Genomic DNA, 23951 nt, shown 5'->3' on the forward strand with positions numbered 1-23951 from the left:
AGAACTTGGTGCTAGATCAAGATAGCAGCTTCTACCTGTAAGTTTGAATATTCTCATTACCTGTCTGCTGAATAATGGGAGTTAGAGGGTTGAGGTAGCATCCGTTAGATTAACTTTCTGTTTATATTTTCATCACAGAAGCTGTCAAGGTTTCCATGATCACGAGGTGATGAAATATTAATTGTAGAGATTTAAAGGTATAGTGAACAAGAACAATTCTTGTGTCAGGAACAGAGAAATACGAAATACGAAATATATTGCTTTGAGATACTGAAGTGCAAGAGAAGAGTTTAAAATTATACCTGTTAGAATGCGAGCACGCTCTTCTTTCGCTTTGGCAGCTGCTTTCTTTGGGGCTTGGAAGGCATGGATACTTTTAATTCCAGTTTCAACTCAAGGTTAGTAACTGCGGTTTATATATCCAATGTTTCCAAATAATTATTTTAACTATAATTAAAAACATATTTCAAAAAAACCCATGAAAAAGGCAAAAAACACGCCCAATTCATGCATATACTTTTTCTCTCGATCATAGGCCAAAGACAGCTTTTCGTTTTTCGTTGAACATATCGACGCATTCGGGTACAATCAGGTTTATTCTTTGTCTTGTAACAAGCAAAAAACGTAAGGCTTCTAAGCAAAACCTGCTTTCCACAACAAAATTATACCTTTACAAGATTTAAGATACTCACCTCAAGAAATTTGGGAAGTGATTCCAGTTAAGCCGGATTGTATGTCTTTTAATCAATTTTAAAAAAAGAGTTAAAGCAGTTTCTCCTTTGTAACCAAATACAAGTATCAGAAATAAATAGGTTAGTTTCTGCAACATTACACCATTTCTAAGTTACGTTAAGTGAATATATTCTACTCGATAATCCTCAATAATTTTATCGTGGTAGTGGCCATCTCCAAGGCTTTTTCTTCTTTCCCGCATCACAACACACTTTTTTTTATTTAAAGTACTTTTGCATTTCTTATGTTTTTTTCTGATTATTTACTTTTGTCAATTAGGTAGAATTTATGTAACTGAGATAATTTAAATTATAATAATATACATGGAAAAATGACTCAGGTCTGATTGGTTCAGATAAATGCAGTCTTCAGGTAACTCAGTGCAGAAGAGGGTTAATTCAGTGCAAAGAAAGTAACAAATCAGACATTCTGATTGGTCAATAATCAAAGAAACTCACGGATAGCAGGTAATTTAGTGTTAACAACTGGGTTGAAAACGTAAATTAGCCACCGTAAAGGATAAAAAAGCTGACGTTTCGAGCGTTAGCCCTTCGTCAATCGCTCTGACGAAGGGCTAACGCTCGAAACGTCAGCTTACTTACCCTTTACGGTGGCTAATTTACGTTTTCAACCCAGTTGTTAACACTAAATTACCTGTTATACTCTCCCACCGACGCAGCACCACAGTTTCTTTAGAAACTTACCCCTAAACTCACAGATAGCCAATCAAATGCGAGCCTTGGATGTCACAACAAAATTTGAAAATTGGAAAATTTGCGAGCGAAACAATGGCTGGCGTTTTAAGTAGGTTTTCTTTCGCCACCGCAGCTGAAAAACAGCTCAAACAACAAAAACACTGTAAAAAGCACTGCTCTTTGGTTGTCGGTTTGGAAAAAGTGGTGTGTAGAGAAGGTAATTGCCAAGGAAATCGAAAATTACGAGCTGACCCAGCTTAACACTTTGCTCGAGCGATCCATAGCCGAAATTAAAAACAAACATGGTTAAACCTCGGAAACGACGATTCCATTTCATCGGAAGTGATTCGGACACAGACTGAACAATTCCTTGAACTGTTTAGCCGGACTTTGAACTTTTTTGCGCCTTAAAGATGTGAAGATATCATTGCATATTATTGTTTTGACCGTACGCAGTTGTTTTTAACCGAACGCACGGTTTGAATAAATTATTTTATAACATAGCTAGTAAATTTGCCTAATCAAATTCAATTGCGCGAGCGTGCTTCATATTCCTACTGTGCACGCCCATGACGTCAACAAACAAATCCCTCGCGAAAAAAAAATTTTCCTTCGGGTTGAAAATGTTATAAAACAATTGGTTCATACATCAGCTGTGCGTTCATCGAGATATGAAGCACTTGGGAAGTTTGGAGAGCACTCAAGGAGCTAGAGTTGCTCTCGGCTACGCCTCGAGCAACTCTTACGCATCTTTCGTGCTCTCCAAACTTCACGCGTGCTTCATATCTCGATGAACGCACGCTGACGTATGAACTAACTGTTAATTATAACATAGCAAGCAGAGCCGCGCAATCAAATTCAGTATACGCAAGCGTGCTCAAAATCCTGATGGTGCACGCTGATAGCGTGAGCAAATCGCTTCACCAGAAATTTTTTTTTTCGCGCGAGCGGCCATTGTTAGCGCGGGGAAAAATAATATATTTCGCGACAGTAATGGATACAAACAGAGACTCGGCCCACCAGTCCTAAAACAAAGACAATTTTCCGACCTTTTCCCTTGGACTAGAGTTTTTAAATGAGGGAGAAAAAGAGAAAAACAACGAAAAAGGAGACTCCACGAACAATCACTTCTGATATTGTTGTCCGTTTTTTGCGTCGGATTTGATGCACAATTCCACCGGTTATGTTACAAAACAATGAGTTAGAAAACTCAAGAAGCTAGAGTTGCCTTCGGCTATTGCCTCGGGCAGCTCTTACGCTTCTTTCGTGCTCTCCAAACCTCCCACGTGTTCCATAACTCAATAGTGCACGCGAAAGCATGAACCAATTGTTAATTTGCACTTGATGCGCGCGCTTTGCTTATGTTTAATTATGATACGCATCTCGAATTTTTCCATGTACATTATTAACACGTAATCACATGATTTTTCTCGTGCAATTTGGAATAAACAAGTACTTGTTAATTTTTTCAAAGACCACAATTTTGTTAGTCTTTAAAAAAAATTACTCGTGCTTATTTATTTCAAATTGTACTCGAAATCATGTGATTACCTATACAAAAAAAAAAAATTGGACGGCGTCTTTCTAGCTGCTCGGTTGAACACGGTCGATGATGCCGAAAGTACAATTAAGTCTATTACTTAATTCTAGCTATATTACCTCAACCAGAGCATTGTCGAGTACTATTCTTCGAGGCTGCAAGTTTTTCAGACAAAGTGTTAAACAAAAGTATCATCAAAAACTTGACCGTAAAGGACGAACAGTTGTGTCAGTTGAGGTGTTTTGTTGAGAAAACCTGCAAATCCTACAACCTTGGTCCGCCGGACAGTGGAGGAGAAGGAAAACGAGTCTGTGAACTGAGCAGTTCCCATCATGTCTTGCATCCGGATTACCTTGTGTCGAAGTCTGGATTTACCTACCGTCCATCAGAGGTGGGAAACATATACATTGTTACTTAACACACTAATTTGATTATTAGAGAGAAGAAATTCGGTAAACACATTGATTCCATATACCAGAAAAACGGAAATCTAGTAAAAGCTATTGGAACAACGTACTCATTTGGAATATTGTTGAGTGAAGGAACACGGCGATGATATTTGACGATGGAAGTGTTGAAACGAATAGACATTCCGAAAATAAATTGGCATTCAAAGTTGTACAGAAATTTGTCAAATAACTTAAATATCAGGAAGATGGGATGTTTTTGCTGGTGGAGCAGATGACACATGGCTATTGTGTGTATTCAACGAAAACTGTCTTTTAAAAGTTGTATCAGCTTCAGATTGAAAATTAGCTATAAATGTAGTGATCGGTAAAAATTTGTCGTAAACCTTCCGTGTTTTTCCTTTCGACAGAACCTGTGTGGAATTCCTTGTCCAGAGAAGCAATCTTGTTTCTTAGTACACAACAATGGTTTTACATGTTTGTGTCCTGAGCTAGAAGATTCAGAAAAGACATGCACTGAAGGTTGTTTTTAAATCTCTGCAAATTTATTCCAAAAACTAATCACATGATTGCATTCTCACACCGCACTGGTTAATCTTCGACTAAATTTCATTAATATCATCAAAAATAAAAATTTATCATAGTTTTAAGTGCGCATGAGTGTCGAGAGCGTACGGTGAGGAAATCAGTAGTATAGGGTGTCAAATTTTGGGCTCGATCACCGAGTCAAAAGCTATGGTAGTCACGAGGAAATAAAATAAGATGGCAAATTATGGGCTCGGTTGATGAATCAAGAACGATATTTACCATCTTTGTACCTATTGTAGTTTCAGACGTGGACGAATGTGCAGCTAATACACATGACTGTGCCGCTGATGCGGATTGTATCAATACTGATGGTTCATTCATCTGTTCATGTCAAGTGGGATATACTGGAGATGGTAAATTATGCCAAGGTACAAAAATGACTTAGAACATACTCTTTTCATTTCGTTCTACATTTGTCATATTTTTCTGTGCCTGCGTGGTATAAGGTGTCAAATTTTGGGTTCGGTCACCGAGTCAAAAGCTATGGTAGTCACGAGGAAATAAAATAAGATGGCAAATTATGGGCTCGGTTGATGAATCAAGAACGATATTTACCATCTTTGTACCTATTGTAGTTTCAGATGTGGACGAGTGTGCAGCTAATACACATGACTGCTCCGCTGATGCAGATTGTATCAATACTGATGGCTCATTCATCTGTTCATGTCAAGTGGGATATATTGGAGATGGAAAATTATGCCAAGGTACAAAAATGACTTAGAACATACTCTTTTCATTTCATTCTATATTTGACATATTTTTCTGTGCCTGCATGGCACAAGTTTTTGATTCTTTTGCAGGTTTTCCTTTCCGTTTAAGGCTCAATGGGACTGAAGAACCTCTCCGGTAACAAAGAGATTTGAATTATTTTCATTTCACGCTCTCCAATCGCTATTCTAACATTAATTAAGTAATATTATTATATAGATACTGATGAAATACCAGGATTTTTCCTTTTACTAAAAAATCATATCGCGCGCAGTGAAGATACTATTTTTATCTTTCAAGTGTGAGGATATTGGTGTCGCCATGGTTACTAAAATGATTAAAAAAATGTGTGAACACAAGGTAAATAATTCGTTTGTTTTCTGACAGTTTAAGTGGAGCAGCCAGCATCGCTGTTTCAGAGGATAATATTACAGCACTGTACTTGGATGGCAGTCCGCTGACCTATGCTGTAATGCCAGCCATTCCCATCCTTACCACAGGTTTCGGCATATCCGTGTGGATTAAACTGCTTAAGTATCCAAATAGTTTTCAACCTATCTACGGTGACTGGTCGTCGAATGCATCATTTGCCCTCTCAGTTAATGAAGATGGTAGATTGTGTACAGAGGCAAAAAGACAAGCTCCTGCTACAGGAAATGTTTTCTCTATATGTGGAAAGTAAGTCCTTAACATAATATAGAAGAGACGTTTTCATTTGAAGGTAGAAATGAATTCAAAGGAGTCCAAATTTCCAAATTTTTGGGGATATTAAATTGGACTGTCTTAGGCGTCCCACGCAATCTGAGAAACTAGCAAAATTACCAGCCACCCGCTTCCTGAACAGAAGCAGGAAGATCTACTGGTGTGAGGCAATTTGAGGGGACGTCGTGTCAGGTGAGATCAGTGATCCACTTGGCACTTAAATAAACTTTTCTGGATGTTAATATGGTGTTGTGTAAAGCCAAGAGCCATAGTGTATTCTAAGAAAAATTGCCCACCTACCCCTTCCCTAACCCAACAACAGTCAATTGATAACAAGCTAGGGTGAATGTTGGGTTAAGGGAGGGGTAGTTGGACAGTTGCCCAGGCACTGATATTGATCCAGAAATTTTAGCTATCGTAACAGCACGACCTACATTAACGCTTATTTTTTCTGTCAGCTTGCATGATATTCCATTGAACAAGTGGACTCACGTAGGAATGTCTTGGAGAAAATCCCTCCGTAAACTTCTATTGTTCATAAATGGAAAGACTTTCGAGGACATTGTCCATAAAAATCCAGTCCTTTCTTTCAAGAATTCAGGGCGTTTACTGCACGACATTGGCTTCAGGGAGGACACTGGTAACACAATACAAGCATACATGAGTGATTTTGTAATTATAGATAGAGAAAAAAATGGGAAAAATTTTGTAGAGGAATTCTTCGAAAGCCACCCACTCAGCAAGTTTACCTAAGCCAAAGCTTAGGAAATATAAATTGTTCATGGACCTGAAAAAAAATTAATCTCTTCTTTGGAGATCACATGATGGAAACATTTTAATCACATGTTGGAAATACACGAGCCTGTTCTGACCCTTCAAGCACGAGTCTTTCTTGAGTGACCACTTCTGCATATCCCGACCAAGGATATGTCAGTCATCCCTTGAAATAAGTGGACTTCTTGACGAAGAAAAATGGAGACACTTTCTGGCAAACCGACGTGAACTTATGATCTGAAATTTAGGCCGTAGGAGTTCTAAGTTATTAGTAAGTGTATGTTATATGCTTAAACAACATGACATCTGCATGTGACCTGAAACAGACTTTTGCAACCTTCCCTTGGGGATTAAGCCTCGTATTTTACGTCACATTTACGGCATAATTCTTCTTTCTACAACTTATTTCAAATGCGACAGAATTTGTTTATGTTCCAACTTTAGTACTTTATTGTTAAATTATCAACTTTTGACGGTACGGCTACATTTCTGCTTTGTTTTTTCATTCTACATTATCTGTGCGGAGTTCCTTTTCCGCAGAAGCAGTTTTGTTACTCAGTCGACGATGAAAGTTTTTCACGTCTGTGTCCACAGCATGGTGTTTCAGGACTAAATATACATGTGCTGGAAGAGGTTTTTCGATCGGTTGCAGATTCCCAATATATAAGTATATTTGTATTCATAGCTTCCTCTATGTCCATGTTCCTTTTTAATTAGTTCAAACAACCACTGCATTGATGATGATACACTAGATCATTTGGCCCCCCACAGTTTCAAAATGAATCCCTTAATGTAAGAACTGTATGTGGGTAATTTGTGCGTTCAGCAACATCATTTATAATTCAGGGCCCGGTTGTTCAAAGGGCTGATAACGTTATCCATCGGATAAATCGCTATCCAGCGGATAAGAGTTAACGAAACGTATTGCGCTATCCGCCAGATAGAGATTTATACAGTGGATAGCGTTATCCAATTTTCGAACAACCGGAGCCAGATCTGCAGGCGTGCTCCTCAAAATAAAAGAACAAAGTTTTCGCATCTACATGTTTGCGTGTCCATTATTGAATTCAGGTTTCACAAAATTGGAGTCACGGCAGTTACTTCAAAATTAATTCACCGCTTCTAACTAATAAAGTCTGCACTTCAGTATTACACCTCTTTAAAAAGGAAATTCCCACGCTGCTTCTTGGAAACTGCAAATATCCTAGATTAGAGTTCAGGAAAAAAATTACTCCGCACAGTCCAAAACAACCACTTTCGCCTTAATAAACGTAAAAAGCTACTCTTACAAAGTTTTGATTTCTGCTGTATTTCTGCTTTGTGGTCTTTCGAGATACATTACAGCTTTAACCCATCTTAATGACAACAATGGGAATTAGGGAAAGTTAGTTTTCACTTTTAAAAAACCTTCTTTTACTAAATAAAGTCTATCGTTTGTGACCCTAAACTAGTATGTATTTCAAACATATTTTACGTAATCCTATCGTGATCCAGCGATGCTTGGCAACCTTAAAAAATTATTGGTAATCAGGGATTGTTCAAGTTAAACAATGTGGAGTAATTTTTAAGCTCTTATAAAAAGAAGTCCAGTGAAGGAACAAAACAATGGTATATTTAAAGGAAAATACTCGCGTCTCATTTTGGAACGCTTCAATTAGAAAAAAAAGTTAGATAGCAAACATGACAAAAAAAATGTCAACTTGGATCTGGAAAAGTTTTTGATAGGACTTACACGGCATCAACATCTACATATTAAATTTAAAGGACAACTATTGGTTTTACTTTCACAATAACCCAATTACTGGTCTCTTAATATAATTTAAATAATTTTTGTTAAAGGGGCACTGTGAGGTTCGAATGGTCTCAGGATGGTTTACGGGTTCTTTATCTAAACAGAAGGGTAAACACGTACGCCGAGACACTAGCTATCGCAATCTGCAACACAAATCTAACGGTTTCTGCGTGGATCAAACCATGTTAGCCAAAAACATGCCAACTATTTACACAGATTAATCAGACCCAAACTCAGTTTGGGTTACACAAGAAGAAGAGTAGACAGTGCCGACGATATCTTTTCGATCTGCACAAAGTAAGCCTGTTATGTAATTGGTTATAACAGATACGTGAGTCCCATTTCAGACTACAAACCTTTCAGCAAACCAGAGAATATGTGAAACGGGTGGTTTGAGTCTTTCGCTTAACGGCCTGATTAACCAATCGTTTTGATGTCCACATTACTGTGATATTATTAACGGTACTGCTGCTGCTACTGCTTTTATTACTGTTGTTCCTGCCACTACCTACTCTTTTACTAATTCAGTAATTGGCACATTGGGCTCTGAAGGGAGGCATTGAGTCCTCTGCATTTAGGCGTCTGCCCAGGGGTCAAAAATATTATTTGCAGACCTTGATACTGTAAGGAGAAATTAGATGTTGGTCACTCTCAGGGGTCAAAAGGTTTAGAGGGATAGAAAATCAGTGTTTATGGTGCCAGTTGATCTCAATGAGAAGATACTCGCCTCAATGTAGTACAGCATATCTGTTTTAAGATAAAAATGTTTCATTTTTACTTTTTATTTGTTACCAGTGAACTCTAATGGATAATTTGTATGAAAGTCCACGCCTACAAAGGATCATGGATAATTACAAATCCAGTTAAACATGACAAGAAAGTTATATTTTGCTAAAAACCGATAAGTTTAGTGACTATAAGTGTAGAATAAACCTATAGAGTTAATTTTGTCCTAAAATAATAAATTCATCGTTTTTAAGCATGCTACAGGAACGGGTATTGTGATTGTGCTTGTCATCTATATATAAGCACTATCTGTAATCACTGGAGTTATCATAATACTTTAGATACACTTTCAATATCACGAACGGCAAGGGTTCAGTTTCAGTGCAAATTCAATTACAAACAAATTTAAAGAAAGAAAACAATTTGAAACGTATTCATCTCAAGACCTCACAAACCTGTCACTATTTAATAATTACGAATAGCTGTTTCAGTTTTTTTTCACGTAATTCAATAAATCTATACACTAGTTCTTCAATTTGTTTGATACATAAGATTAGAACACAATCTCACCACGGGAGAAACACTTGAGGTATGCGTGATTTAAAGAGTTTTTTGAGAAAGGAAACATATTTGAAACACTCTTGATTAAATCAGCTTATAAGGGATTGAAAAACAAAATTGCTGCAACTAGCTTACGATGTTAACTTTCGATGAAGAAGGCTAAAAAATTCCGTAAAAAATTCCGCAAAAAATTAAACAATAAATATCTATGGTTCAATCTTCGCAAGGGATACTTACCTCAAAATACCCGCTGAAAGCAATAAAGTAAAACGTTCATCGTCTCTGCATTGCTCTTTTTTTCTTTTTTTCGATCCTCACTTAAGAGTCAGGCTCTTTGAAAAAATCCCCGCTGGTAGGAAAAACTGCCGTCACAACGCAGACTAAATGTCCGTTCGAGGCAGTGTGTATTTAATTAAAAAACACTTTCATATTAGATACTGATAGGGATGTCGTACACAACTCTCAACTGCGATCTTGATACCATCTTAATGTTTATTTAAACATGTTTAAACAAGTTGTCTTTAAATCACTCCATGGTAACTTTCGAAAAAAGGTGAGAGAGCCAACCCTGTTCCCAAGAGCCCTGTTCGTTGAAAAGGCCCTGGGAAAAGTTTTGAGTCATAGCATGCTTTAAAAGAAAAAAAAAAAAGAGAAGCACGATGAATATATGACGAAGATGACAACTTAGGGTTCCCCTAGCTCCCTCCCCAATTGCTGTCGACTTTTTCACTCCCCCCCCACCCCCCCCCCCCAGTTGTACGAGGGTCTGAATATGGTTAATTGACAACTGACAAATGGCCAAAATTTTAACTGACAACTGACAAATCGCTGAAAATCTAACTGACAGCTGATTTTAATCGACAAATGACATTTGTACCCCCTCATCCAGACTCTTGTACTCCTGCTGCGTTAAATATCACTCAGGTAGGGATGAAAAGTGGCTGATACGGTTTATCTATTTAATATTTTTTCTTTGTGGTATCTTACAACTTCCGAAGTCTTCAAGGTTTCTCGACCTGTGTAATCTTTTTTAAGATGCTTAGCTTTTCGCCGCTCAACAGTATGCAACATTTTTGGATTTCTGAAAGCACGCATGAGCATTCGTACTTGATCGGTATGGCCCAGTAACGAGCCTGAATGCAAAAGAAGATATCAGATTCTGAAAATAACAGCTGACTGCGTTTTGCAGTCAGTTTAAACTACGTACAACTACGTATTTCACGTAGGAAAATAATCTACGAGTAATTTACAGTCTCCAACTTTTCACAATCTATCACGGCTGCAGGAGAACTTTCCCTGTTGTCTGCCTTCCTTCTAACATGTCGTGGGCCTTTTTCACATCAGACAAGGGAACCACTGTGATTCCGCCGCTAAATTTGAGTTTTCCTTCAGTCAACCAAGTGAAAAGCTCTGTGGCTCTTTGGCTGTATTCAGCTGGATCCTCCACAAAGTGGAAATTGACACCATATGTGACGTAAAAGGAACCTTTGGCAAGCACGCCGGTATCGAGAGGCTCAGGGCGACCTGACGCTCCACCGAATAAAACAACGGTTCCTCGACGTGCCAGACAACCGAAATCTGGGTTTAAAAAGGAAGGCCACATACATTTTAAGTCACAAGTCATTCTCTTAAATTTTGCCCGAGAATCAAACCGGCTGAAGGACCAGTCAGTATTAATTTGCTTGGTGGGTGGGGGGGGGGGGGGGGGAAGGGGGAACAGAGTGGGGATCAGTCGTCACCGACAGAGTATAAAGGAGAGACTATAGAAAATTAACTGCCAATTAACTATTAGTGAGGGGAAGATCATAAGAATATTACACAGCCTTAGACAGGGGGAGGGGTCAGGTACACTCTACTGTGACACAACCAAAGTCCTCCAACCCCCCCTCCCCAAGTGATAAATAAGGACTGATTGATGATCAATTACTATCAAACTACACCTGGATAACCAACCTTCACCTTGAACTTGCAAAGTTTCATTAAGCTTTGTGTTGTTTAAGTCCAGAAAAATACACAGTCGCTACTTTCTGGCATTTTAAATTCATTTCACTGATAAAAGGAGTAGAATTGACTAAAAATTATTTTTTCTCTCTATTTAAGCAATGCATCTGTTACAATGGTGATTTTTCTCATATTATGAACTGTAAACGTTGATCCTCTTTTGGAGTAGGACCCATCTACTTTTCCTGAAAAATTACCTCTAACAGCCTTTGGAAACCAGGACATGTTTTGTGAATTCACATTCCCATTATTTTGCAAAATTTTCAATTTCATATTCTGTTTCTTAACCATGCTTGTTCCATAATGATGGTTGGATATCGGACCCCTTCTTTTACATTTCCATGGACCAAAGCAATGTTCAATAGAGCTAGAGATCATCGAAAAAGATTTGGGATTGCTCCACTTTTGGTTTACTTTGTTCTGCCATTGGTTGAGAAACTCACACCACTATCTCAACCAATCAGACTCAAAACTAAAACCAATCACGACTTGGTCTCCCATGTTTTCCTGCACTTTAGGTAGTTAGCTGGTTTTTATTTTGAGTTCTCATTAGCTCCTTGTGATATTTTTCCCATGTTCTGATTGGCTGTTTTGATAACTTTGGTTTTCACTTTATGGCACTCAATCGAAAAGTGCTTGATCTTACACCGAGTCACAAATGTATCAATGTACTGCATGCCATGCTTGCACCTCAATTCAAATGGATCTGAGAATAAGCTGGATAATTGGGATTTGACCTAATTTCATATGGTATACAGTTCCCTCATATAATTACTTACTCTTGAGGAATGTTGTCTTTCCAACGCCATCATAAATAACATTCACCCCTTTTCCATTGGTGATCCTGTTGACTTCTTCAACAAAATCTTTCTGTGAGTAAAGAATGACCTCATCGGCACCAGCCTCCCTCGCTTTTGATGCTTTGGCCTCAGTGCTGGTTGTTCCAATCACAAAAGCTCCTATAAATTGGCTCAAAAAGTTTAATGGGGAAAGTAGAAGACAAAAGATGAAGAAGAAGTTATTTGATTGCTTTTCCCATTTATCATATTTACTTTAATTTTGACAAAAATGTTTGCTGCCCTGAAACAAACTTGGAACAGTCTGACCTAAGACAGCCTGTACCTGTATTCTTTGCAATCTGAGTAATCAAGCTTCCAACTCCACCAGCAGCTGCATGAACCAAAACTTTGTCTCCAGCTTTGATTGCATAAGAAGAACATGCAAATGCATGTGCAGTGAACCCCTGCCATAAGGTGCTGGCAGCTTGCTCCATGGTAAGCTGATCAGGCACTTTAACAGCATATTTGGCTCCAACTTTGCTGTACTGTGAATAGGCATCTTAAAACAAGAAAGATAGTTATGGTGAATATCAGTCTAAACAAAGGTGACTTGAGTATGCTAATAATAAGAGGTTACGTCACACAACAGTTGGTGTAAACAATGGTGAAAAGGATTTTTTTAGGAGGTAACAAGTCAACTTTGTACATATGCCCCCAGCACCCCTCCCTCTCTTATAATAGAGATCAAGATAAAAGAGATCTGTAAGAAGGAATTAGCCATACTACTTATCACTTTCAGAGAGAAAACTGGAAATTATATTCCTGGACAATAACTATGAGGCTGGAAGGTTGGAGGGCAGGCTAAGATCAATTGAAATGTTAGATGTGAAAAGTGTTTATGAGTGGCCCTTATAATTACTTACTTGAGCCAATAAATCCAAATGCAACCCTGTCTCCTACAGAGAGGCCCTGAACACCAGAACCCAGTTTCTCTACTGTCCCTGCTCCTTCAAATCCCAAGATTCCTCCAGGTTGTACTAGTTTCATGATTCCTTGTCTGACATAAGTATCAATGAAGTTTAAACCAGCAAAATGATTCTTAACTAGGACCTGTTGAAGCGAAAGAGGTTGGGTGAATTTTTCCATTGCAATCCTCTGAAGTGAAACAATCAATATCATTGTTGTAAAACTCCTTTCAGGGTTTACTAGGGCAGGATAGTAACACATATGTGAAATGATAAAATCCATGATAAAGCACAAAGAGTTATGGTCAGTGCTTCCTATCTGTTACACAGTTCACAAGTGTTTAACACCTAAGTATGTCTACCGATCAATAGTATCGTTGCTCAACTGACTGTAGGGATGCAAACCCTCCCATTAATCAAGGATGTACCATATCTGGCTAATTTAATCACCCCATACGAGTTGATTACAGCAGAGGTGTTTAACGTCACTTTTTAGATTGAAATGCTTCTTCCTAAAAATTTTAAGCCTGTTTAACACTCCCTTGCAAACATTGACTTGACCAGAACACAATTTCACGTACCATTCCCGTGTTACTTCTTTCTGTGCAGGTTATGAGGTAGACGCAAAGACAATACGGTAAAATTTCCGCACAACCCCATAATATTGTAAAACAAATCTGTTTTCCCAATTGTAATTTATTGTTTTGTCATTGTTTACTCTATCCAAGAACTGAATGTATAATTTAGTATAGGACTGAGCGAATACGTACACAAGCGAAATCATCGTTCCTCAGTTCTAACAAACACCACTCTATTACTTAGGGCCTTAAAAGTCCCTGTCTACTCGAAAAAAAAGAAAAAAGGACTTTTTAAAGCATCTCTAAGAAATAGCAGGAATTTTAAACGGTTCCTACGAATGCATCTGCCAACAATTTTGGCTAAAGTAAACAATGGCATCGAGTCACGAACCTCATCAGGTCCTGGTTCTGGAATTGGCACATCTTCGTAGCTAAGTTTACTAGAATTACCGTACTCATGTATCACAACTGCCTTCATCGAAGTCGACATGCTGGCCATCAAGGACAAGTGAGTTTTTCTTACTTGTCTTAATGAAGAAACTGAGACCCGTCTGAAAGCGAGACAGATCGACATGCTACCCAGTTATAGCATGATACAAAGTAACAGTTACAACGTCTGTCACGCTATCTAGTAACAGTCACGCTATCTTTCGGTGTGAGCTTCATAGTTCTAAGTTAGACGTCCATTTAGCTCCACTGGCTCTACGTTATATGCTTTTTGAGTAAAACGCGAAGTTATTGGCTATTGGGTAAACCTAGTCGGTGTTCATATGCCGTAAAAAGGGTCCAAACTTGAGCGTGACGCTGCACCTGGTACTACAGTCGTCTTGACCAGCGTTCAGTCCAACTCGCATCGCATACTTCAAATATCACAACGACACTGTTTTGCCTTGTTTTGAACGTCCAACACATGACTATTTGCGGTTTTTAAATCTGTTTTATTTGGAAGTGTCTATGTCAAGAATATGGCACATCCTGCGTGTGGAAAAAAGCTTACAGATCGTATTAATTTTGGAATAGCACTCGAAGGAGTACCGGACAATTTGGCACCATTCGTTCATGATTCCACAAGAAAGTAAGTCGCCATAATTTTTTAGTGTTGTCGTCTTTAGTCGAACCGTAAGAGATTTTGCAGTTGTTTTCCAGTAATTCCTCCATCTCATTTACAGACGCCAAGGAATCGAAGAAGCTTTAAAACAAGCTGATGGATCGAGTGAAACAGTTGTGAACACTCTGAGGGAATATGTTGTTATGAACACCACATTAAAAAGCATACTACAGAAAGTGAGCATATTTGTTTAATGATCATATATACACCCGTTCTCGAAAACGTTGCAATTGGAAGAAAATATATGATATGCATACACCTTTTGTTTTCTCATCAAAAAGTGTCTCTTTATTATAAGAATATAAAAAACATATATATATTTCATTTATATTTTTAAATTGCGACGTTTTTGAAAACATATATATATATATATATATATATATATATATATATATATATATAAACATATAAATTATACATAACTAACTGTAGACAGTACTGTTTCAACCTTCTGGGCCTCGCTAAGAAGGAGGTGTAAGCACTAAGCTACCCTGAATGACCCCACAATTATGGTGTCATCCAAGCCATTAAAATATTATATATATATATATATATATATTCTTTTCTTTATTAATTTATTTCTATTCTTTGTCATACTCATATTTTAAGATGCTTCACCTCCCAAATTATCCTTTGGAAGCTAAAATCTGATGTGCATGAATTTTCCTTTTTCCATTGTAGGTCAAAAGTTTCTCTCGACTCAGGTTAGTAGAAAGCATGTAAACACTTTCTACCCAATGAAACATACAGGATGGAAGAAGCTTCAGTTGTGTGATGAAATAATTAAGTGAAATTTTTTTTTTTTTTTCCATCTTGAAAATTTCTGGAAAGCCCACAATTTTTTGAATGGTCTTGAAAAGGAAACATGACAATATATGATGCAAACCTATATCATCTGATAATGAAGATTAAGAAAAAAATTTCATAGTAAAAAGTAGCTAGATTAAAACATAATGTTTCGGCAACAAATGTCACCATTATCAAATATAAAATTATTTTAAGATCAGTGATGTTAAATAAAGAAAGGAGAGTGTGAACTAAATTAGAATGAAAATGAGATAGAGTAAAACAAATGAATATACATAATTATATGAACAGTTGCACTGGAATGGAATCTTTTTGAGTGTTCATAGTCTCTCTCTTTCTCTATAATATCCATTAGCCTCAATCCTCAAAGTTTTTGAGAATTGAGGATTAGGAATTGGGAAACAAGGACTGATCATTAGTTCAGAAGGACTCTCCACTAATGTTAGAGCAGCTCTGTATGCTCCAACTTTGAAAGTGGTGCTGTGACTTCCCTTTTCATACCCTCACAGAGACTATGATTGGAGCAAGCTATGGTTAAGTTACAAAACAACTGATCAAAAATGAAGTAAGCTCACCCTCAACCCTTTTACTCCCAGAACTGACTAACATGTAACTTCTCCCTATAATCTCCATAAGTTATCCAGCAGACAGGCTAGTAGAATTCTCAATTAGCAGGTACAAGTTTCTCTTTATCTAATACCAAATTCTTAGGAGTTATAGTCAATGTGTTAATTAAGCCACTTCATTTCCCAAAGTGCTAAATAATTTTAATTATTATAAATTCAACTCACTATCTCTTTTTTGATTGACTGAAAATGTACAATACATTTTCGAAAGCAGCAGCCTTTGGCTTCAGCTGATAACCCCTATCTTGACCTTTATTATCCTGGATATCACAAGAACATCATCCAATAATTGTTTATGATTCATGCCCATATAGATTTAAGTGGTCTAACATTATGGATGATGATGAAAAAACTGTATCCAGTAATGTAGATGAAGATATGGCATCCATGATGTTAGCAGCTGGAATATGGCACATAGAGCATGCTCATCTTGTAAGTAATACTTTTGTGAAAACTTCTTGATGCTGAGGAGATTGAAATTTGGTATTCAAGTAAACTAACTTTATTTTTTTCCATCCTTTACCTTATGCAGGTCAATGGGAGCATTACAAATGAAGATGAAGATGAAGAGAAAATGAAAGTAAGAAAAAAGCTTGTGCATTTTCTCATGTGAAACTTTCATGTACATTGGCTAATATTGCACTCATATTACATCCTATACTTCATCTCAGCAAAGCCTGAATTCCCTAAAGACAGCAGCAAGTATATTTGAGACTGCAAAATCTTGGGCAAGTCTGATCCAAGGAAGCAAAGATCTTACTGGTCAGTTTTTAACCACTTTTTTGCCATTATGAACTCTTTAACACCAAGTACAACACTGACATTACCAGGATAAATTTATTCATTGGTATAACTATTAATTTTTGATTTTGCTCTACAGTTCCAATACTGAGTGCATTATATCTTCAGTCACTTGCTGAGGGACAGGTAAAGCTACCCTGTACTCCAAAAAACACATTGCACGTTGGAAAATATTTTTAAATGATTAGAGTTATTCACAATTGTTTAAATTTTGGTCAAGGCTATGTTAAAAACTTGTTGTAAAGATAGATTCATTTGAGGAATGATGACATTAAACACCCTTTATATAATAAGCCCAGTTATGACATTAAACACCCTTTATATAATAATCCCAGTTATGCACGCGTTTTGATTGGTTCTCACTTATGATCTATTGGAGGACAGACGTATAGATGACGTCATCATTAAAACTTTTTTAAATTCTTTATTATATAAAACAAATAGATTCCAAGTTGGCATGCATCTGTTCAGTAATAGATCACAGAGGACGTCAAAATGTGGTAAGAACATCAGTGACACACTCGACTGTGCCTCGTGTGCCACTTTTTTGTTCTTACCACATTTTGACGTCATCTGTGATCTATTACTGAAAAGACGCACGGCAACTTGGAATCTATTTGTTAAATAGTCAACAGGAAAATTTAGGCCCAATGAAATAAGAGGAGGCTAACTTTTAGCATTAACCCATTAACTCCCAAGATCTCATTAATAATTCTCCTCATTGTCTGCCATATAGTTTTTGTGAAGTTAGTATGGAGAATTTGTTATTGGATCATTTTGTAATCCCCTGACAGATATTTTTCTTCATTCTTATCACTTGTCTGCTTGATACTGTATTGATATTGTAAGGAGAAATTGTCAATTGGTCACTCATGAGACTGTTGAAGGGTTAATAATTTGCAAGGAGATTGCACTGGTTTACTGGTAGTTATAATGACAATGCTTTTAAAAAGCTGACTTTTTAAGACTGATCCTGTGAAAATTATAGCAGAGGCAGTGGTTTGTGTTCCTTATAGAAAATGATCTGATTTAGTGGTACATCAGATGAAAGTATGTTTATGTGGTCATCAAGTAACATCTCTCTAAGCCTTTTCATATCCAATAATGATGTAATTATTGAATGATTATTTGAAGAAAAACTATAAACTTTCCTTATTGATTTTTTAAAAAGACTGTCACCATCAGAAGAGCTGTCAGTAAAGACCACAAGGCTTCCCTCATCAGTGAACTCTGTCATGATGTATCACAGAAGTATACTGCTGCAGCTGGAGAAGTTGATGTGAGTTCCCAATTTTCTTTCACTCAGTAATTCAGTTGATAGCAATGACTATTTACTGAGGCATACATATTTACTCAAGGTAACTGGTAACATCATGTAGAGTTCACAGTTAAATCAAAATGCTAGATTGTCATCTCCTGTCCCTAGATGTTCTGACCAACTAAAGAATGGAACCTGTTGAATAATGATTATCTGGTTACATATTAGTTTACTATGATTTTACCTTAACTTGAAACCCTGACTGAGTGGTTTGATTTTGAACCTGGATCCTTAGTAGCACTGACTTGATATTGTGGCTGAGTTATCCTCAGCTATCTTTGTGGCAAACAGCATTAATTCAGTCCACCCAAGAGTATAATTATAAATAGGATCTTCTGAACTTTGTTTGACCTGTATACTGTGCATTGAGTAATGCTACTTGGACCAAGTTTATTCTAACTACATTTATGTGTTTAAAGGAAACCTAGCTTTACAAACCAGCAATTCTAAACCATTTATTTTGGTTCTAAAGTTTCCCTTGCAGTCTTACGATTCTTGCACTGATTTCTCACTGTTATAAAGTTTGAGATGGTTAAATTATTTTTAAGACATCTGCAACCAGGACAAAGATTAGCCAGGATGAGTTAATTATCCATTCTTCATTTCTGCAATACTTATTTAGAGATTGAAGTACTACTGCACTGTATGTTGAAAGAATTAGATGTAAGAAATAAAAACATTTGCTCATGGCTTCTACTCTTACTACATTTTTCATTAGGCTTCACATCATGAGGGACAAAAATGGTCGACATACTTAAGGTTTCAAGGTACTGAACCATGACTATTTCCCATGTATTTTCTGCATTTAAATTTTATCTAAGCATCAATTTTCATAATAATTTGGTTTGGTAGAATGATTACTTAACTTCAGTATTGTATTACAAGGATGGATCAGAGTTGGGTAAAGAGGCCATCAGTTTTCCCTCCTTATTTGTGGGGAATTCCTTTTTTTGTCTTATAATGTACGTTTTTATGAGTGTGTTGTTTGTAAGGAGTGAGGCAGTGCTCTAACAACAATATTTATGCTGCTGTTTCTCAATTCTTTTGATACTTCTTTTAAACTGACATATTGACGAACACCATCACTCTAACATCACTCTAACAGGTGAGACATACATGGCATTGGCAAGATGTTACCAGGGTGTTCATCTGTTGGAGACTGAAGAAAAGTAAGTGATTTCTATTTATAAACTGTATGTAATCATCTGCACTGTAGCTCACTTAGGAAAGTGTATTACAAAGTGCCAAAATTCCTCCAAAAGAGAGAATTGTTATTTATTTGTCATGCATTCAATACAGAGAAGAATTTAATTTCCCAATGGGTTTCAAAACTCAGAGATTCAGTTTGCAGGATGCACTACTGTACTGATACAGTGTAATTATCAAAGCCATATAACAGGCCCAGGTGTGTGTCAGAGCATCATGACACCAAAATCCAAAGGTCTTAGGTTGGAAACCTTGTGGATTACTCAAAGTCTACAGCATTCAAGGCTCATGCCAAACATATAAGGTCTTTTTTATCCATCTTTCTTGGTCTTATTTTTACTACTGTCCTTAATGCTGTGTCTTGGTTGTTTTACATGACAGTGTTTTGACTCCTTTAAATTGACTTTCAGGTGTGGCGACTCTATTGTGGTGTTAGGTGAGGGATTCAAACACTTAAGTCAAGCCACTCATCTTTCTAAAGTAAGTACACCACCTACCTATATGGATTGTTTTTTTAATTATATTATACATCTTTGTTTAAGTGCCTTCCATTTACATTCTGAAAAGAAAATAACGATACCGGAGTGGTTAATGTGAAGCAAATCCTTTATCATCTGGAAACTGGCTCAGAATAATTTAAGTTTACAGCAGTATAAAAGCATCCCATTCGGGGCAACATTCGAAGCGATAGTTGCTCCGTGCTGTATAATCAAGGTGAAGCAGTGTAGACCAGATACTCCTCATAGACTGACCGCATTGACAACTGTTACTATCATAATACAACAGACTACAAAATAAATAGTTAAAGAATTCAAAGAATGAATGAAAGTTACAAGCCTGCCATAATCCTTACACTTTTAAGGAGTTGAAAATAATGACTATATACCAGTTAAGTTCTTTATAATTTTGGTTGTACCCTTTACCTTTGATTTATCGATATCCATGGTGATGGGATAAGTTCCTCGTTTTAGAATTTGATGTATGATTTTTTTTTCTTGTTCCCTTGTAGGAATATGATAAAATTAAACCAAAGACCAAACTTCACTTGGCTGAATCTGCACAATTTGAAAAGTAAAGTACATCAAATAATTTTTTTCTTCTTTGTTTGTTTCTGCATACATGAAGAATGGGGTTACATCTTCATGTGCTTTTATCAAAAATGAATACATCTTTTTTCAATGTCCTTGCAATTAATAAACGAAAAAAAGTCATGTCATACTATACACTGATGTCTTCGGGCCTTTCTGCACTGGTGAAAAAGTTGTTCATTAGGACAAATTTTCGGTCATCACCAACATTCTACAAATGCAGATGGTTTGTCGCGACTTAACAAATTTTGGCCGAAGTGGACAAATCAATAAACGTACCGCCGACAAATTTCCTCCCGGTTTAATAAACAAATCCATGCTAAAATTGTCTATCATTTGTCGGAAAATCTACGACCAGTGAGTAATTGAACTAAAATCAGTTTATTATGAAAATCGGGGATTCTAAAACTTTACAATGACTGAAGATGAATCGTGGAAATTGGAGTTGAAATCCTTTGGTAAACTGTGCAGGCCGGTCTTCTGAGTAGACCAGGCGCTGACTGAATTTTACAACTTTGAAATTTTTAATGCGGCTGCAGAAGAGAAAACAAAGATTTGTCGTGACAAAAATTCGTCCTTTCAATGGTCGGGACAATTTAGTTTTGCCGCCAGTGCGGAAAGGCCGATAATCAAATTTGTCTTTGCTTCTAGGGTAAAAAAGGTGTTAAATGAAAAGAAAGCAAAGAGTGACAGAGAAAATAACTTGATATATCACCAGAAATTGCCTGAGGTATGAGAGACTTGTAGAGTGTAGTATGTATTTTGTTTAGCCTCCATACTATGTCTATCTAAGCAATCTGTTTGTAAAAGAGAACGCGAGGGGACAGAGAGGGACAATCAGTGCTTCGGCATGGACATGTCGGTTCCATAAGTCAGTTTTAGACTTAGTGAAAACGTTTCTTCAGACGTTCTCTTTGAGAATTCTCGCTCAAGATTCACTGTTTTTCTTCTGTTCTGAAGGCGTTTCCATCGACAGAAGAAATGTTCAAACTGTCTGTCATCATGTCGCTTTGAAATCAACTGGAATCACCAATCCTAATAAGGACGTCTCGAAAAACAGAATTCTGCTCGAGAGAATGTCTATAGTTAACTTAAACAGAATTAATACATCCGTGGACTGGACCAGCAGCCTCCCTTTCCGTTCCCGCTTAAATTATTTTCTGACGATCGCAGAAGTTTTGTCATGCAAGGGAAAATGTAATGTATAGCTTTAGCTGAGCCCAAATGCAGAACTCTGGATTTTATTTTCAGTTGTTGTCTTTTCACGTCTGATCACTGAAGTTCTGCCGTGTTCGGGTGACTCTCAAAATCTTTCGTGCTGTGACCTTTGCTCCTCCTTAAATTTACCAAAACAAAGTTTAAAAAAACTGTATTAACATGTAAAATAACATTTAGAGGACATCGCCCTTTTTGAGATTTGAGATACCGGAAGCTTTATTCGAAGTCAGCACATTTTTAAAATGTAAAAAGATTGGAGGTCTTATTTCGCTTCGTCTGTACCACGCAATAAATCCAGATTACTTCAGCCTAAGTCCACTACGTTTAATGTTCCAAATTTCAAAATTTATTTGAGTTATGCATGGACATTGGTCTTTACGCGCTATCAAAATTTTGGTCGTCGAGAAGAGCTTCCATATTTTCTTAAATATGGTATCTCCGCTCGTGCGAAGCTCCGCAGAGTAGAGCATTACACTTAGGTGTCACTCAAATGTATCCATGACATTTTACCACCAGATGACTGACATTATTGATTTTCTTCGTTCCCATATTCACATCAGGAATGCCCACCTCCCTTGGATCCTAAATGCGTGGTCCACGTGACTGCTCTTGAACTACCATCTGGAGAGGATCACACTCTGTAAGTACCATATTTCTGTTGTTCTCATAAACTGTACCATGCACGCTTCTAAAATTAAATCGAATTTCTTGGCGTTTCAAGGTACTCAAAACTGGACTCATCGCTTCTTCAGTTTTAGAGAATGCCCTGTGTACCAATAATACTTTCCTGCTGTAGACACTGATTGCTGTTGCAAACAATTCGCTTTTATCGCTCTGCTTTCTACAGAACCGTCTTGGAGACCTCAGACGTAGCTCAATCAGAAGGAGAGGTGGAAGCGGGCGCGCTGGATGCAGGTACAAGCTGACAACATCGATTAGCATCGTTAAACTGATCGCGTTTTTCACTCCTTAGGTAGAAATTTTATGTATTGTATTAAATCGCTGATTTCGTGGTTGAGCGTCTTTTTTTTAATCTAAGTTAAAGTGATTATTTTAGATTAAGAGACGCAGTTTAGAATCCACAAGGACGCAATCCCCTCTTCCCATTCCCAAACGAACGAAAGAGGGGTTTTTCGCTGTGATCTGCGTTCATATTTACTTTTATTAGAACATTATTTCAAGAATAAAGACGGACTTAAAATCCGGTTAAGAAACCACCGAGAAAAAGGGTAAAAATAGTGAAATTAATTCCTTATATTGAGTTTGTAAAGAAAAAAAATCGCTAGCTGTTAATCAGTCGATGTAATTTTTTTTTCATCGAATAATATAGGCAATACTTCAATGTCGTTGCACGTGGGTTCGATGAACAAAACGTTAAAAACAATCCTGAAAGGATTCTATTAAAAACGCCGGTTTTAACTGTTTCGAAGAGTTGAGGCACCTTTAGTTCACCAGCTTTCAAGTACTCGAATAGCAAACAGTGCAACCTTTTTAACAGTAGATTAGCGTCTCCTATGTAATACGTCACTTCTGTCTGACCGACTGATGAACCTGGCTTTGCGAACTCGGTAATAATCGTAGTGGACTATGAAAAGAGAGGCTTGTACCCTACACCTTTACGAATAAACTTCTCTCTGGGGTGTGAACCCATCTTTCAATCCACTGGCGTTTAAATCCTTGTCTTGATCGTAAGGAAGGAAATCCATTCACAATGATGTTTTTTAATACTTTTTAATTCGTAAGTCGTCGACAGTCTTGAGAATTCAGTTTAATTTAGCGGAAACAGAAAATTTCTTTTTAGGTTAAGTACAAGTTTTAAGCTGTAAGAACAGCACTTTACGTGATTATGGAAGTAAAAGCTTTAGAGTTTATTTACAAGAAGTAGGAGGATATGTAAATACGTGAAGAAATGGTCATTCATTAGCATACGAATCAACAGGTGGATTTTCCTTTGTCGAATTCATAAATAAGAATAGTTATTTTAATTTTCCGTCTGTTTGCTTTTAAGAAGGACTGGACAAATAGCCATTAATTTCCTTTTTATCCTGGATGTCCATTTCGTACAAGTTTGACTCTGTAATGTTGAAATATCAGGGTAATATTTCAATAAACATCGTTTTTTATGTTGATGTTAATTTGGGTCCAATTTAATGTCTCTGATGATGTCTGGAAAGCGTCCCTTGCTGCTAAAGGAATTGTTACCTTGGTCTTAACTTCTTTTTATATGTAAA

At 37.0% G+C, this 23951-nt stretch overlaps 3 protein-coding genes across 3 annotated transcripts; 2 read left to right on the forward strand and 1 right to left on the reverse strand.

Moving 5' to 3' along the window:
• The first annotated feature begins 267 nt into the window (after nucleotides 1-267).
• On the forward strand, nucleotides 268-7006 carry LOC131796463 (epidermal growth factor-like protein 6). The gene is made up of 7 exons (XM_059114056.2): nucleotides 268-398; nucleotides 3078-3358; nucleotides 3785-3896; nucleotides 4202-4330; nucleotides 4538-4808; nucleotides 5058-5348; nucleotides 5831-7006. Exons 1-5 carry the CDS (start codon nucleotides 311-313, stop codon nucleotides 4681-4683), a joined length of 756 nt encoding a protein of 251 aa, XP_058970039.2. The 5' UTR covers nucleotides 268-310; the 3' UTR covers nucleotides 4684-4808; nucleotides 5058-5348; nucleotides 5831-7006.
• A 3164-nt stretch (nucleotides 7007-10170) lies between these two features.
• On the reverse strand, nucleotides 10171-14300 carry LOC131796090 (quinone oxidoreductase 1). Its single transcript, XM_059113734.2, has 5 exons — nucleotides 13940-14300; nucleotides 12929-13115; nucleotides 12349-12564; nucleotides 12006-12185; nucleotides 10171-10803 (listed from the first exon to the last, which is right to left on the reverse strand). Exons 1-5 carry the CDS (start codon nucleotides 14120-14122, stop codon nucleotides 10499-10501), a joined length of 1071 nt encoding a protein of 356 aa, XP_058969717.2. The 5' UTR covers nucleotides 14123-14300; the 3' UTR covers nucleotides 10171-10498.
• Nucleotides 14301-14429: 129 nt separating this feature from the next.
• On the forward strand, nucleotides 14430-22935 carry LOC131795500 (BRO1 domain-containing protein BROX). The gene is made up of 15 exons (XM_066165793.1): nucleotides 14430-14623; nucleotides 14718-14832; nucleotides 15338-15360; nucleotides 16404-16521; nucleotides 16622-16669; nucleotides 16761-16851; nucleotides 16970-17016; nucleotides 18062-18169; nucleotides 18927-18975; nucleotides 19314-19377; nucleotides 19825-19894; nucleotides 20424-20485; nucleotides 21154-21232; nucleotides 22281-22360; nucleotides 22568-22935. Exons 1-15 carry the CDS (start codon nucleotides 14514-14516, stop codon nucleotides 22644-22646), a joined length of 1143 nt encoding a protein of 380 aa, XP_066021890.1. The 5' UTR covers nucleotides 14430-14513; the 3' UTR covers nucleotides 22647-22935.
• Nucleotides 22936-23951: the final 1016 nt, after the last annotated feature.

Source organism: Pocillopora verrucosa, chromosome 4, assembly GCF_036669915.1.
Source record: "Pocillopora verrucosa isolate sample1 chromosome 4, ASM3666991v2, whole genome shotgun sequence".
In the NCBI taxonomy this organism is placed as follows: domain Eukaryota; kingdom Metazoa; phylum Cnidaria; class Anthozoa; order Scleractinia; family Pocilloporidae; genus Pocillopora; species Pocillopora verrucosa.

Excerpts from the sequence above, each read along its gene's own strand:
- LOC131796463 (XM_059114056.2), top strand. The coding sequence starts at position 311 with ATGCGAGCACGCTCTTCTTTCGCTTTGGCAGCTGCTTTCTTTGGGGCT. Across the intron at positions 399-3,077 it reads AATTCCAGTTTCAACTCAAG|CTATATTACCTCAACCAGAG; the intron begins GTTAGTAACTGC and ends ACTTAATTCTAG. Across the intron at positions 3,359-3,784 it reads TTACCTACCGTCCATCAGAG|AACCTGTGTGGAATTCCTTG; the intron begins GTGGGAAACATA and ends TCCTTTCGACAG.
- LOC131796090 (XM_059113734.2), bottom strand. The coding sequence starts at position 14,122 with ATGTCGATCTGTCTCGCTTTCAGACGGGTCTCAGTTTCTTCATTAAGA. Across the intron at positions 12,186-12,348 it reads TCAGATTGCAAAGAATACAG|GAGCTTTTGTGATTGGAACA; the intron begins GTACAGGCTGTC and ends GCCAATTTATAG. Across the intron at positions 10,804-12,005 it reads AAAGACAACATTCCTCAAGA|ATTTCGGTTGTCTGGCACGT; the intron begins GTAAGTAATTAT and ends TTTTAAACCCAG.
- LOC131795500 (XM_066165793.1), top strand. The coding sequence starts at position 14,514 with ATGGCACATCCTGCGTGTGGAAAAAAGCTTACAGATCGTATTAATTTT. Across the intron at positions 17,017-18,061 it reads AGTCACTTGCTGAGGGACAG|ACTGTCACCATCAGAAGAGC; the intron begins GTAAAGCTACCC and ends TTTTTTAAAAAG. Across the intron at positions 22,361-22,567 it reads TCTGGAGAGGATCACACTCT|AACCGTCTTGGAGACCTCAG; the intron begins GTAAGTACCATA and ends TGCTTTCTACAG.